Source organism: Quercus lobata, chromosome 11 (genome assembly GCF_001633185.2).
Source record: "Quercus lobata isolate SW786 chromosome 11, ValleyOak3.0 Primary Assembly, whole genome shotgun sequence".
NCBI classification, from domain to species: Eukaryota; Viridiplantae; Streptophyta; class Magnoliopsida; order Fagales; family Fagaceae; genus Quercus; species Quercus lobata.
This window is the reverse complement of record NC_044914.1, coordinates 42,020,711-42,036,772: the sequence shown is the minus strand read 5'-3', so window position 1 is coordinate 42,036,772 and position 16,062 is coordinate 42,020,711. Positions and strand designations below refer to the sequence as shown.

Genomic DNA, 16,062 nt, shown 5'->3' with positions numbered 1-16,062 from the left:
CCATAATATATTTGAGCTTCTCACGTCCTGCGATTTGCATCTCTAATATTTGGGACCATACATCATAGTTAACTTCTGTGAGGACAACTCCGGCATGGAAGCCAGAATTTTCAGATTGGATATGGATTACTGGGATTGATGGTTCAAGAGTAGAGGATTCGGAAGCCATATGGTGGTAGTTGCTTACTGCAATGGTTGTTCAGAGTAGTATGGGAGTAGTTGTTTGCTGTGATGGAAATTTTTGGGAGGCTCTGATACCAAGTCAAAACTTGGTTTTCATTCATACTTTTCTTTTTACAATATTGTGGGCATAAATAGCCACAATACATAATTGGAATGCTAAATTTTAGGACTACAAATCTCCAAGCCAGTAGAGCAAATCTCTAATCTAGGAAACATATGTATTTACAATCAATCTATATACAGAAGTCTACCAACTTGGAAATATTTCTAGAATCTTCAACAGTTGAAGACTTGAAAGGTGCCGTGGAAATGAATGATGAGGAATTCAAAAAGGCATTGTTTGAGTTCTTGGAACACATACAAGACCATACATTGCGAAATTCCTTGTCGAGTTTCGTGCGAGGTATTTACAGAAAGAATGGTGAAGGATTGCAAGATTTGAATGACAATGAATTGAAAAATGCGTTGTTCCATTACTTGAAAGACAAGACGTACCTACTTGTCATGGACGACATCTGGAAAATTGAAGTATGGAATGAGGTAAGTATTGCCTTTCCTAAAAACTTGAATGGAAGTAGAATATTGATTACTAGCAGAATAAAAGAAGTAGCATTGCATGCAAGTAGTCATAATAATAGTATTTATATTCCCCCTTATGAACTCCAATTACCTGACCAAGATAAAAGTTGGGAGCTCTTCTCTGAGAAGGTGTTTTAGGGAGATACATGCCCTCCGGAACTTGAAACTCCAGGGAGACAAATTGTAGAAAGTTGCCATGGTTTACTACTTGCAATTGTGGTATTGGGAGGTTTTCTGGCAAATAAGGAGAAAACACATCAAACATGGTTGAAATTGATTGGCCATGTCAATTGGTATCTGGATCAAAATAAATCATTTTGCAGAGATATATTGGCTTTAAGCTACAACCACCTATCCCAACACTTGAAACCATGCTTTCTATATTTTGGTTTCTACCCAAAAGACTTTGAGATACTAGTGATGCAACTAATCCGACTTTGGATAGCTGAGGGATTCATACAGCAAACTGGGAGTAGAAATATGGAGGATGTTGCTGAGGACTACTTGGAGGAACTCATTGATCAAAGCTTGATTCAAATAGCAGCGAAGAGGCTTGATGGAGGAGTCAAAACATGTCGTATCCATAATCTTCTACGACACCTCTGTATATCAGTGAGTGCTGAAGAGAAGCTTCTTGAGGTTCGTTCAAATGTTAACCTTTCACCTATGAGCAAATCCCGTAGAATTTCCATCCACAGTGCCAACCATCCAGACATTTCTTCCAACCCTTGTGAGCCTTCAAATAGTTGTTCTTTCATAGGCTTTGGGGAGGTTGTCAAGCTCGAGAGTCCTCTTGTTAAAAGCAACTACTTGAAATGGCTATGTGAAACTAACAAGTTGGTTCAGGTGGTAGAGCTTAGTAATATGGGCATTTGTTGTCCGATCCCCAACAAAATTGAAAACCTGATCCTTTTGAGGTACTTGAGCATTTAATCTGGAGAGCTTCATGTCATTCCAGATTCCATATGCAGCCTTTGGAATCTAGAGACGTTGGACCTGAGAAATTCTGAAAGGACAAATTATAAAATAAAATGCTTGCCTAAAGGGATATGGAAGTTACAAAAATTAAGACATTTGTACTTGGATGGGCCAACATCTGTACCGAGAACTGACAATACAGTGACTTTACTGAATATTCAAGCCCTTACTGGTATAGCTATAAATGAAGACATTGAGACTCTCTTTGCCAAGGCCAGATTTCCTAATGTACAAAAATTAGAATTGCATTCTATAAGATGGACGGAGTCAGGACTGTTGTCAAGCCTCCATCCCTTGCGGCATTTACAAACTTTGAAGATTTATGAACTTATGTTGCTTTCAAGTCCAACTTCATTCCACTTGACACTCACGAAGATAACCATATTTGTAGGCGCAAACTTATTTGGTGGTGGCGTGATGAGAGTGTTGGGTAGCCTTACAAACCTTCGAATACTCAAAGTAGTAGGAGATGGCCATCATCAGATCACCGTCGATTGTGATGAAAGAAGTTTTTGTCAACTTGAAGTCTTTAAAATGGCAAAAATGCAAGTTGTACATTGCTCTATGGGGAAAGGTGAAATGCCAAGGCTTCAACGTTTGATCATCGAGTGTTGTGATTTTTTTTTTTTATGCCCCCTGAAGAACTACATTGGTTGACTGCCATTTGGAATGTGCATGTTTTATATCCTGGTCCAACATTGGCAAAGATGGTTCAACAGTTGCGGAATCAGATGAGGAATGGATGTAAGCTCCAAGTCTATCCACCTCTTGACCCAACTTACCGAGAGAGTAGAAGTTGAGAGGCTTCATTTGTTATGCTATGTTTTGGCGGGGGCAGAGTCCTGAGGGGGGGTCAATGCTCCTCTGTTTCGTCCTTTAGTTCATATATTGCTGGTATGATATGCTGTGTACTTGTTACTTTTTCTACATCCCTAATTATCCTAGCTTTTAAATCTTTACTGCTACTTAAAAATATAAAATAAATAAAATAAACTTTCTAATAATTTAGAGAAATGATATGTCTACAACATTTTTACAATATTTTTATAACAAATCCTAAGTGGCAGGTTGTTACTAGTTATTATTGTTAAAGCAAAAAAGTAATATTGGTGTTAGTTTCAAATTTTAACCAATAACAATTAGCCACCTATGATTTGTTGTAAAAATATTGTAGACGTAATTTTTGATGATAAATTCATTTTGGTTTGGAGCATTGACGACTCCACATGCAAGCTAGGGTGGTCACAAGACCACCCTGACTTGCAAAAAAATATATATATACACTTGTTAAAAAAATATTATATGCTAAACTAACCTATTGTGACCAATCTAATAAAAATATTGAATACCTTAACTTGAGAATGACAAAAATTTGGGTTCAACAAAAATAAGAGTAATGTTATATTCACAACATTTTAATAATAATTTCACAACAAAGTCAATGTAATAAGCTGTTGCTAATTCTAATTTGACCCAAATACCGATATTATTTTTTTACCCATCAATAACATTTTTTTGCATAAGATTAATTGTAAAAATGTTATGGACGTAACATTACTCCAAAATTAATTTTGCCCCCCAAACATAATCCTTAATCCCTTTTATTATTATTTTTTTAAAAAAATCTTAAATAACAACAATAAATATTAGCCCAAATAACAACAAACATAAACCAAACAAAAACAAGACAATACCAAACAACAAGTGAACAAATTGTTCAACAAAAAGCCTATTATAAAACAAAAAGATAAAAATCGCTAATCATTTAAATTTGTAGATCATTCAACATATTCAATAAAATAATCTCTAATTTCATTTTTCCTTAAAAAATGGTACTATGAAAAATATTGTGGTTGTGAGTTCTCTTTGATAGTGATGACAGTTATACTTTTTTTGGCTTTGCAATCACAACAATTTTGCTCTTTTTAGTGACTTGACTCACAATTGTAGCAAATATTCAAGTTATCACTTTATTAGATTTTGTATAATTTAAATTTCTTATTGACCACCCTAAAATAAAATTCATAGAGCTGCCATTGATTTGGAGGAAGGTATCTTGGGACACTACTTAATAAGTCTGTGATTGGGATCAATTATCTTATATTGATTTCTTAAGGTTCTTTTTTTTTTTTTTTTTTTTAATTTTTCATTTTTACAAGAAGTTAGGTGGGAGATTTGAATCTTGATTTCTCTACAAGTGAGACTGAATAATATTACTAAGCCACAAACACACATAAGGGAGAGAGAATGAGGTTCTAAATTGGTATTCTAAACTTAAGTTTACTGATCTGACAACCTTCGGTTTTGAAAATGAACATGGAATATAATATTTAGCCGTTAGTTTTTTTCTTCAAAGATATCATGGAAAGGAGGCATTTACGAATTTGTTATCAGTTTTGGCAGTAAATTCTACTGTGATTGTACTCAAAAGTAGTTATCATCGGTACATCAGTAAATGCACTATTTTCTTAGTCCTTTTTGTTCTTTTTCTTTTCAATGCTTAACAATATTTTTTTCTATCTGCAATTGGTTAAATAATTTGTTTACCAAGTAGTTAATTACTTTGTATGATTCGATGAAGATTATCAATTGGGAATTAATAATTGAGCTACGTCATTTTTGTATTAGGAGATGAAAAAAAGAATGGAATTAGAAGTTTCATAAAGAAGAGCAAAATGGCTCAGTTGATAGTTCTAAAGACAATTACACAAGCTGTCAATGAGAAACATCTTAACACACACACAGGAGAAAAATCATAATTCTAGTACAACAGAGTTGTTGAAATTCTTGACTTATAGTTCTTGGGTAATATAATTTGCTCCACTTACCATATGATGGAAAGTGATGGTCCTCTAATTTTTTTGAGGATGTTAGGGCATATTTCACATGCATGCTGAAATATAGTAGGTATGTAATCACACACCTTTTTTGAGGATGTTAGGGCATGTTTCAAGCTTTGCACAATCATAAGTTTTTTCCCAGTTGTTGTTCACTAAAGGCCACTTCTCATCTTAGTTCTGGCTCAAGAACTAGATATCTGCTTCTGCCTAGAGTTATTGTTTTAATTACCCTTTTGTAGATTACAGTAATTCGTCAATATGAACACTTTTAGTTACCCAAAAATAGTTCAGGAAAAAAAAAGTTACCCAAAAATAGATGATGAGAGATAGACCAGGAATTACAATTTATAAATTTGTATCCCCTACAAGTATAAGTGCTTGTGGGGTGTCGAGAGTAAGGGCCGAGATTCAAGTTTCTAAGAGGGAGTTTCACACACATATACACTTAGATTAGACTAGATTAGAAAAACATTCCAACTTTGGTTTATTACTAAAGATATAATAAAAGTGAGATTCCTGATTATTATGACAGGCATCAATAGGTAAATTGTAATCATAGCCTGATTAGTATGACCAACTATAACACTATTATGAACCTTGATAAAAATTCAGGTATATAATTACAAGTTTTGAAACATATACAGCAAACCTCTATCAAGTAAAGAAATTTGACCTGTGAATACGATAGACAACTTTTGCAAGTTGTGAGCATTAGAGCCCCAAATCCAGCATAATTTGGCACACCGGGATCAGTCTCAGAAAAAAACATCTCTAGTTCCTGTGCTAATATTTTTGCGTGGGAAATTTCAGGTGATATCATAAAGACTTTAAAGGAGAATGGATATGAGTATAAATGGGGAAATGTTACTGTGAAATTGGTGGAAGCGTATGGCTTTTGCTGGGCTGTTGAGCGGGCTGTTCAGATTGCTTATGAGGCGAGGAAACAGTTTCCGGATGAGAGGATTTGGGTCACCAATGAGATTATTCACAACCCGACTGTTAATAAGGTCTTTCAATCTTATACTTGGCCTTCATACGCTTGAATTTGAAAGGAACTTGCCCAGTTTTGGTTTCTTTTGCTGTTTTCTGGTGCTGAATTTTTAGAAAAATGGAAGTAGTCAACTGTGGTTATATGCCTTTTGAAACTACTGATGTTTTATATATAGCTGATAATTATGTTAGTCATGAGTTTACTACTTTACCGACTGCATAATAGGAGACTTTTTTAAGAAAATAGTCATTTCTCTAGGCACTTCAGGGAATTTCCTTAAGTTTGGATATTGTGTAATATGTTGCGAAGAAGTTCCTCATTGGTTTATATGGTGTTTGTTCTATATTTGGTTTTAACTAATTTTGCTAATGAAGTTTTAAATCTTTATCACAGCGTTTGGAGGAGATGGAAGTGCAGAATATTCCCCTTGAGGAAGGGAAGAAGCAATTTGAAGTTGTTGATAAGGGTGATGTTGTTATTTTGCCTGCTTTTGGAGCTGCAGTGGATGAGATGTTGACTTTGAGTGACAAAAATGTACAAATTGTTGATACAACTTGCCCATGGGTGTCTAAGGTACCTTTTGCAGATATTGGCCTCTGTTTTGTCATGCATTTAAAAAAAAAAAAAAGTATTCCTTTTTATATTCAGATGATACTTAATAAATTTGTGTGTAGGTCTGGAATACTGTTAAGCACAAGAAAGGAGATTACACCTCAATCATTCATGGTAAATATGCTCATGAGGAAACAGTAGCAACTGCATCTTTTGCTGGGAAGTATATTATTGTCAAGAATATGACAGAGGTTTGTCCAAGATGCAGATAATAATTTTACTCTGTTTTATTATATTTCATTGTTTTTGGTGTAGAACTGTACGTACATTTTTGTTCAAGAAATATGCTTTTACTATGAACTTTTTAATGAATGCAGGCAATGTATGTGTGTGACTACATTCTTGGGGATGAACTTAATGGATCTAGCTCAACCAAAGAGGAATTTCTAAAGGTAAAGATTTTTGTTTCTGATTTGAGCTTTAATGTCAACTAATTTTGGTATAATGCAAGGTTTTAGTGATAATCATTGGCTTGCCTGCAGAAATTTAAATATGCAGTTTCAAAGGAGTTTGATCCAGATAGTGACCTGGTAAAGCTTGGCATTGCAAATCAGACAACAATGCTCAAAGGAGAAACAGAAGAGATTGGTTAGTTATGCACTTAAACTACTTCAGTTTCTATTTTTGCAAGAAGTTGTTACTTGTGATATTTTTATATAGTTTTCACTTACCCAAAAAGAGGAAAAAAATCATTTGACAGGTAAATTACTAGAAAGGACAATGATGCGCAAGTATGGAGTGGAAAATGTTAATGAGCACTTCTTAAGCTTCAATACCATTTGTGATGCTACTCAAGTAATTTTCTCCTTTCTTGGTGCATGGTATTGCTTTTCCATTAAAATTATATTAAAATGTTGTGTTCAACAATTTTAAGAATACTAGTCGCATACCCGCGCGTTGCACGCGGTAATTTTTTTAGGATGGTCTCATTAAATATTTTATTAATACTATAATTTTAGTTATTAACCATTTGATTTTCATTAGTTTTTAAGTTAACAAAAACCTTAAATAAACCTTTTTTTTTTTTTATTTTTTTTATTTTTTTACCTTTACACACACACACACACACACATAGTGAATCTTTACACATACCTTTAAAAAAACTCTATATATTCCACTTTTTTGGATGCGTAAAATTATAGACTACTACTCCATAATGATAGTGGCTAATTAATTTTATATTTTTTTTTAGTGATCTCATTTGTAACGCTTCTTACCATTATCATATATTTACTAACTGATGATTTGCATAACAAAGACGATAAATGAGAGGTAGCATTGTTCATTAGATTTTCGAAAGTAATAGTGCATGAAAATTATATATATATATATATATATATATTATAAATAAGGTTAAATGAAATGTCAAAAAATGGATTTTTAAATTTTCTAACTTTATTTCTTATTCAATTTCTACTACTATCAGAGAACATCTCTTTTTTAGTTATAATTAATATGGTTTCCATAGTTAGAATTTGATTAGTTTTAAATTTAAATTTAGTACTATGATTGTATTTAATTATTGATTGTTGATTTAATTTTTTAAGTGAATTAAACGGTTTATGTTACTACACTGTAAAGTTTTTAATGTTCTCCACACGGTAATCTCTATTTTATTTTTTACTTCTCCTAACAACCTCTTTGTTTTCCAATCAACGATTACTAATTGACGTTTGGTTTTTTTTTTTTCTTTATCTACTCTTTATTACTTTGTATTGGTTTTGTTTTTTCTATACCATCTCTCTCTCTCTCTCTCTCTCTCTCTCTCCACTGGCAACCTATCGTTTTCCAAAATTTGATGATGATTCTATGACATTAAATATGCATTATTAATTTTTTTTTTTATTTAGTGTTTCTAACTTGATTTGTTTTGTATTTCATTCTTCCTTTGATGCATTGGGTGTGAGAATGAGTGTTTCCCTATCATTACTCCACTTAATGTGGACAATTTTATTTATTTAATTTAGGCAAAATATTATATTTAAAATTTTTAAAAATAAAAAAGGAGTGGAAATATAAATAATTTAATGATATATATGGGGGATGTGGTTGAATTTAAATGTTAAATAAAATGATATGAGAAAAAAAATAAAAATAAAATACATAACAATAAACACTAACTTATCCAAATAATTCTATGTAATATAATAATAGTACATTCTTATATACTATTTTTTAATTATTTATAATGAAATATGATAATATTTAACAATCAAAGACATAAAAAATAAATAAAAAAACTTAAAACACAAAGCTAAATCCCATAAACCAAAATAGAGCTCTAAAGAATACAAAATTTTATCAGGCTAAAATAGAGATGCAAGAAAAATAAAAATAAAAATCTACCAAAAAATTGAGGGAGAAAGAGTGGGAAATAACCACTTTTCTGTGAGATAAAATTATGTAAAGAATAGAAGAGTGAATGATAAATTTATATTAAGAGGATGATAATATAAAAAAACAAAATAAAGGAAGATAAAAGGAAAGAGGAAGAGTGATATCAAGGTAGAATTTTTGGGGAGATGAAAAGGTAAAGAGAATGAGAAAGGTTGAAGAAAGTGTAAATGTTAAAAAAAAAAAATGAGTACAATTTGATGAGCACAATTTTCTTTTATTTGAATTTAAGTAAAATATTACATTTTTTATTTTGTAAAACAAAAAGAGAGAGAAAATATAAATAATTTAATGATAAGGAGGATGTGGTTGAATTTCAATATTGAGTAAAATGGAAGAGAAGAAAAAAATAAGAAAAATTAAAAGATATAACAATAAACACTAAATTATCCAAATTATGCTATGTAATGGAATACTATTTTATTTTTATCTACTATCTTTAATTTTTTATAACGTAATCGGATAAAATTTAACAATCAAAGAGCAAAATAATAATAATAATAATAATAATAACTTAAAACACAAAACTAAATCGTATCAACATAAATTAGAGTTCTTAAAAATACAAAATTTTATCAACCTAAAGCGGAGATGCAATAAAAAATAAAAATCCACCAAAACATTGAGAGAGAGAGAAAAAAAAAACCTTTTTGTGAGAGAAAACTATGCAAAGAATGGAAAAGAGTGACAAATTTATAGTAAGAGGGAAGGGATAAGAAGAGACAAATAAAGGAAAATGAAGAGAAGGATGAATAACAATATTAAAGTAGAGGGTAGTGGGGAGATAAAAAGGTGAGAGAAGAAGAAAGGTTGAAGAAAATGTAAATATTTAAAAAAATAAGTGAATGTAAAAAAAAAAAAAAAAAATTATAGGAAAATTGGAAATAAAAAAGAAATATATATAGATGTTAAAATCGACAAAAATGAATATGTAAAGTCAATAATCTATTTATATATATATATATATATATATATATATGTAAGGACACGATTTTCACGACCCAAGAATAGCGTTGGGCTCGTGTGTAAAGGGCCCAAACAATATGATTTGTAGAGAGTGAGATTGGAAAGGCATGACATTGGGTGCTGGGCGGTGGTTTGATCCGGATTTTCATGGAGACCCGTGCGTAGGTGAATTTGGCCTGAAGGATCCTATCTTACATGGATGGGGTTTGAAAGGTCCGTCTCCTCGGACTTAGTCCGAGTAGCGTCTCATCCTTCCCCGTGGGTCGCCCCCCCTGCCAGGCTCCCCCCCCCCCTTTTTATACTGGTATTTTCTCTCGTTCCTCAGATACGTGTCAGTTTCTCCTTATTTGGGGTGGTTACTTGTCTTATCAACTCTCACGTCGGAGTGGTTGGGGAAGAGCTGGATAGCATGGTACGAGTATGGGTTTGTCAGGCGATGGGCTCCACATTAAGGTGTTGGCAGCCTTTTCCCCTGTGCTGCTCCTGTGCTGAATCTGTCCTTTTCTTTGGGCGTTTTGCGAGATGTCGGGCATAGAGTCATCCTCGGCCACATCCTTGGGCCTTCAAGGAGCTTTTACCGTGTGTCCCTGAAGATAGGGCTCCTCGGCCTGGGCTTTGGGCCCTTAATGTGAAGTGGGCCGGGATTCCAATTTTCAGGCCCCACAATAGCCCCTCAAAATCCTGCTTCCCGACTTTTTAGTTGGGAAGGAGGATTTTGGTGATGCTGAGCCCACCTCGTGACTTGCTCACATCCTATACTCTATTATTATTTACGCTTTTCCATTTACATGGAAGTCGTGTCAAAACAAGGGACGCTCCTTTACTTTCCATTCCCGCAGAGTCCTCTGATATTTTGGTACTCGAGGCGCGCCTTCACGAGGATCTTCAGATCCTACGGCTGAGGATAAGGTTGGAAATTGAGCCGAGTTGGCTTTGTCCGTAGCACTCCTTGGAAACTCGCATGAATTAAATGCCACCGGTTCGCTTCTGTGTATAAATAGGGTAGGGATCACTCCCCTTACACATGAACTCTCCTGTTCCCCTCAAAATCATACTTCTTCCATATCCGCGATCTCCATTTTTGGTGCCCTTTTGCCTCAAAATAAGGTGTTTGAAGAATGGATGAGGATGAAGGGTCTTCGCGTGCTTCAAAGGCACCGAATTCTCAAGGTGATATGGTACGGGCAAGGATGGCACAGACTCAAGCCAGTCCCCCGTTTTGACAGGAGGAAGATGGTATTCCTCCCTCTTTTAGTCAAAATCCGAAGCAGGTTCTGGTCATGTCAGATTTTTGGTATGTCAGAAGAAGAAATTTCCGCCATCAGCGCCGTCTGCCTTATAGCAGGCAAGTTTTTGCGGGGGCTCCTCAACTTCCGGCTCCCTACACCTTTTCTTCAATGGTGTAGGCCTCAAGTTGGGTTCCCTGCACCTTTTCTTCAGCGGCGCTAGCCCGAAGCCAGGTGCTCTCTGGACCTTTTCTTCAACACTGCAGGCCCCTCGTCGGGTTCTTTTGCTGCATGAGCTATGGGCATGTAAAAGTATTGCGGAATGGTTCCCTTACTCAACATCTTGGCACGGCAACCAACCTCTCCTCTGTGCTTCTCCTTCGGCGTTATCTTTACTCCCTTGTATTTTTTCTTTTTACTTACGTAGTTAGTTGTAATGTAAGCTTTTTTCAGCTTTTCATTGTATACTGTACTATTCCTTTGTCTTAATAAAAAATGAGTTTATTTCTTTCTAAATACTTTTCTTTCCTGCAACATCTACTTTGTGTATGAATGTTAAATATAAGCTTGCCTTTAATGATACTCAGAGCAGAAAAAATGCCTTAATACAGATTCCTACTAGTTTAAACCTACAGACACTATTAAGTATAACAATGGCAATCCTCAATAAATTAAACTCTTGGAACTAACTGGGATAATGGCCGAGCGCTGTGCGATGCATGCTAGACAAATGTCCGAGAACGATAAACTTCTAAATAATTCATCCGAGAGGGTAGCCGAGCAGTGAGGGACTTCAATCGTGTTTTTGGTAACATATTACTCTATGTTGCATTAACCCCTTTGGTACTGAGGATCCGAGGGCAGACTGGGGAATCCGTTTAGTATAGGGATCAACCCAACTGTTAACGGGGGGTTCTTCTCAGATGGATTTTAAGATTCATGTAACATAGTTTTTCTTTCAAGTACCTGGTTTCCCCATAGGCTTGAGTCCGAGGACCATACAAGACCTTGATTCTGTCCAAAACTTGTAAGATTTCTTTTTTTGTACTTGGTTTCTCCATAGGCTTGAGTCCAAGGACCATACAAGGCCTTGGTTCTGTCCAAAACTTATAAGATTTTTTTTTTTTTTTTTTTTTACTTGGTTTCCCCATAGGCTTGAGTTCGAGGACCATACAAGGCCTTGATTCTGTCCAAAACTTGTAAGATTTCTTTTTTTGTACTTGGTTTTCCCATAGGCTTGAGTCCGAGGACCATACAAGGCCTTGGTTCTGTCCAAAACTTGTAAGATTTCTTTTTTTTTGTACTTGGTTTCCCCATAGGCTTAGAGTCCGAGGACCATACAAGGCCTTGGTTCTGTCCAAAACTTGTAAGATTTCTTTTTTTTGTACTTGGTTTCCCCATAGGCTTGAGTCCGAGGACCATACAAGGCCTTGGTCCTGTCCAAAACTTGTAAGATTTCTTTTTTTTGTACTTGGTTTCCCCATAGGCTTGAGTCCGAGGACCATACAAGGCCTTGGTTCTGTCCAAAACTTGTAAGATTTCTTTTTTTTTTTGTACTTGGTTTCCCCATAGGCTTGAGTCCGAGGACTATACAAGGCCTTGGTTCTGTACAAAACTTGTAAGATTTCTTTTTTTTGTACTTGGTTTCCCCATAGGCTTGAGTCTGAGGACCATACAAGGCCTTGGTTTTGTCCAAAACTTGTAAGATTTCTTTCTTTTTTTTGTACTTGGTTTCCCCATAGGCTTGAGTCCGAGGACCATACAAGGCCTTGGTTCTGTCCAAAACTTGTAAGATTTCTTTTTTTTTGTACTTGGTTTCCCCATAGGCTTGAGTCCGAGGACCATACAAGGCCTTGGTTTCGTCCAAAACTTGTAAGATTTCTTTTTTTGTACTTGGTTTCCCCATAGGCTTGAGTCCGAGAACCATACAAGGCCTTGGTTCTGTCCAAAACTTGTAAAATTTCTTTTTTTTGTACTTGGTTTCCCCATAGGCTTGAGTCCGAGGACCATACAAGGCCTTGGTTCTGTCCAAAGATGCCCGCGCCCTTGGCACTGCAAGGCGTAGCCCCTAGCAGAAGTTTATGTCGGAGCAACAGCTGTATGTCATCGGAGACGTAGGAAACCTCACGAACCTCTACTTGTTGGAGAGTTGACTCCACCGCCACCCGCGCCAACGCGCAAGCCTTCCCACAGACGGCGCCAATTGTAAGGACACGATTTTCACGACCCAAGAATAGCGTTGGGCTCGTGTGTTAAGGGCCCAAACAATATGATTTGTAGAGAGTGGGATTGGAAAGGCATGACATTGGGTGCTGGGCGGTGGTTTGATTCGGATTTTCATGGAGACCCGTGCGTAGGTGAATTTGGCCTGAAGGATCCTATCTTACATGGATGGGGTATGAAAGGTCCGTCTCCTCGGATTTAGTCCGAGTAGCGTCTCATCCTTCCCCGTGGGTCGCCCCCCTGCCAGTCTCCCCCCCCTTTTTATACTGGTATTTTCTCTCGTTCCTCAGGTACGTGTCAGTTTCTCTTTATTTGGGATGGTTACTTTTCTTATCAACCCTCACGTCGGAGTGGTTGGGGAAGAGCTGGATAGCATGGTACGAGTATGGGTTTGTCAGGCGATGGGCTCCACATTAAGGTGTTGGCAGCCTTTTCCCCTGTGCTGCTCCTGTGCTGAATCTGTCCTTTTCTTTGGGCGTTTTGCGAGATGTCGGGCATAGAGTCGTCCTCGGCCACATCCTTGGGCCTTCAAGGAGCTTTTACCGTGTGTCCCTGAAGATAGGGCTCCTCGGCCTGGGCTTTGGGCCCTTAATGTGAAGTGGGCCGGGATTCCAATTTTTAGGCCCCACAATATATATTTGTAAAAAAAATAGGAATAAATATTAATTATATATAGATGTTAAAATCGACAAAGATGAATATGTAAAGTCAATAATCTATATATATATATATATATATATATATATTTGTAAAAAAAATAGGAATAAATATTAATTATGTGGCGAATGACGTGGTGATGAGGTGGCACAACAGGAGCTCAGCAACTATAAATGCCACACTTCAGTTTTTAGTAATATATTGATGTAATCTTTCTTCGTATGATCACAATCTTCACCTTATCCTTCTTGTTGGCTGTTCTAAAATACAATAAAGGAAGAGAGAAGATGTTCTTCTAACACCCATTAGCAGCCCTTCATCTACCCACTCATATGCCCTTGTGTAGCATAACCAACTTGCATTTTAGCCAAAAGCTAATCTGCCTTGAGACAGCTGCCACCCAATATGTTTATGTCCCAGGCTTTCTGATTTTTCAGGTGGACTTCAACTAATTTAGTAATTTGTTTCATTGTTAGGAGCGCCAAGATGCAATGTATGGTAGAGGAAAAGTTAGATCTAATGTTGGTGATTGGTGGTTGGAACTCAAGCAACACCTCGCACCTACAAAAGATTGCAGAAGAACATGGAATCCCCTCATACTGGATTGACAGCGAGAAGAGAATAGGTCCTGGCAACAAAATTGCATATAAGCTGAATGTGAGTATGAATGCATAGAGTTCCAATGTTTCCCATTTTCTCTCTCCCCCCCTCCTTTTCTCTAAATACTTGTCTTTGAATTGTTTCAATGTGACTTTGCAATAGCATGGGGAGTTGGTTGAGAAAGAAAACTTCCTACCAGAGGGTCCCATAACAATTGGTGTGACATCTGGTGCCTCTACTCCAGATAAGGTAATTTTATTACAGTAGAAGAATGTTTTTTTTTACCATGGCAATCCTTTGTCATAAGCTAGGGTAACTCCCAGCCATTATATGCCATGCTGAATTTTTAATGATATTGGCTATAGAAGTGATATAATAATTTGGATTTTAACTAGGTTGTTGAGGATGCCCTTATCAAAGTGTTCGACATCAAACGTGAAGAGGCCTTGCAACTTGTGTAATTAGTTTAGCTTCAGATGTATACATTTGCCAGAGCATCAGTGTAACCATACAACTAAACAGGAGTATAATTGAAGAATCTATGTTATGCAGTCGCAATGTACCATCAAATTTTTGTGTTGTATTGAAGGTTATGGTTATTGTGGCTATCATGTTTTGAATTTCTTAATTAATATGCTTAGTGACCCAAAAATTTTCAAAACTACTGAGGTGGTATGTTGTGAATGGTGCACAATAAACATGATGTCAGTCTGTGGGGAGCCATGTAAAAATGATTTTGTAATACTCACCTCAGCAACTTGCAAAGTAAGTTGTGAAAAAAGCCTCTAGCATTACTTGTGTACATGATATCTAGAGGTAATTATGTTTTCAAGTTGATTCTTTGAAGATGTTTACTGGAAAGGGAGTGTAGGGCATTGGTGAATTTGTCATCTGTTTTGACAGTGAAGTCTGCTTCTTGGTCTGCTCGAATTCTGTTCAATTTACCTACTTTCACTTGGTGTAAACAATATGTCCAAGTTGCTTTTAGATCAATTGAACTTTTCGAAAAAAAAAAAGTACGAAAACTAGTTCAATTGATAGTTCTAGCAATCTAGCCAAGATACAGCTGTCCACGAGAAACATCTCAATGAAGAGAGAGAGAGAGAGAGATCAAATTGTAGTACAGCGAAGTAGATGAAAATAACCAAATCCTTGAAAATCAGTCAATAATGGTGTCCGGACTTTAATTTCTTTGGTCTATATAATTTTTGCTCCACATATGATGGAAAGTGATGTAATTTTTGTGGGGATGTTAGTGCACTTTCACATGCGTGCAGGAATATAGGAATGAGTCTATCTTACCGCACATTTTGATATAACTTATAAATTTGTCAAGATTGAATTCCATTCCTTACCCATTGGTACTAATTAATTCAATCACTGCTTGACTTCTGTATTATTTATGGCAAAATGTACATTAAGAGTGTTTCCCTAGACTTTTAGGAATATAATATTAAGGTAATCATTGGTCCACTTCAATATATTTTGATTCATTTTGGTCCATTCGGTTCATTTTGGTCCAAACAATCTGGTTATGGACTTATGTGTTGCTGGCAAACACCCTTCACCTCATGTTGCAAAGGTCTAAGATGTTTTGAACATTTTTTGTATCTCCCAAGCTGTCAATTACTTCAATGGAGATGGCATTTGTCTGTCCATAATATTGTATATTTTTATTTATCAAATTGTTAAATAAATTAGAGGATTATTTTATCGGTTCTGTCTCCCTTTGGGTTCAAAACTATTAATTAATCACTAGATATAATCGACAAATATTTTCAAAGACAAAGATCCCTATTTTTTGAACGAGAGG

At 35.7% G+C, this 16,062-nt stretch overlaps 1 protein-coding gene and 1 pseudogene across 1 annotated transcript; both read left to right on the top strand.

Moving 5' to 3' along the window:
* Positions 1 to 492: 492 nt before the first annotated feature.
* Positions 493 to 1,695, top strand: LOC115966908 (probable disease resistance RPP8-like protein 2). Its single transcript, XM_031086039.1, has 2 exons — positions 493 to 723; positions 901 to 1,695. The coding sequence occupies exons 1-2, from the start codon at positions 493 to 495 to the stop codon at positions 1,693 to 1,695; spliced, it is 1,026 nt and encodes a 341-aa protein (XP_030941899.1).
* Positions 1,696 to 5,149: 3,454 nt separating this feature from the next.
* LOC115966907 lies at positions 5,150 to 14,800 on the top strand (annotated as a pseudogene).
* The last annotated feature ends 1,262 nt before the right edge of the window (positions 14,801 to 16,062 follow it).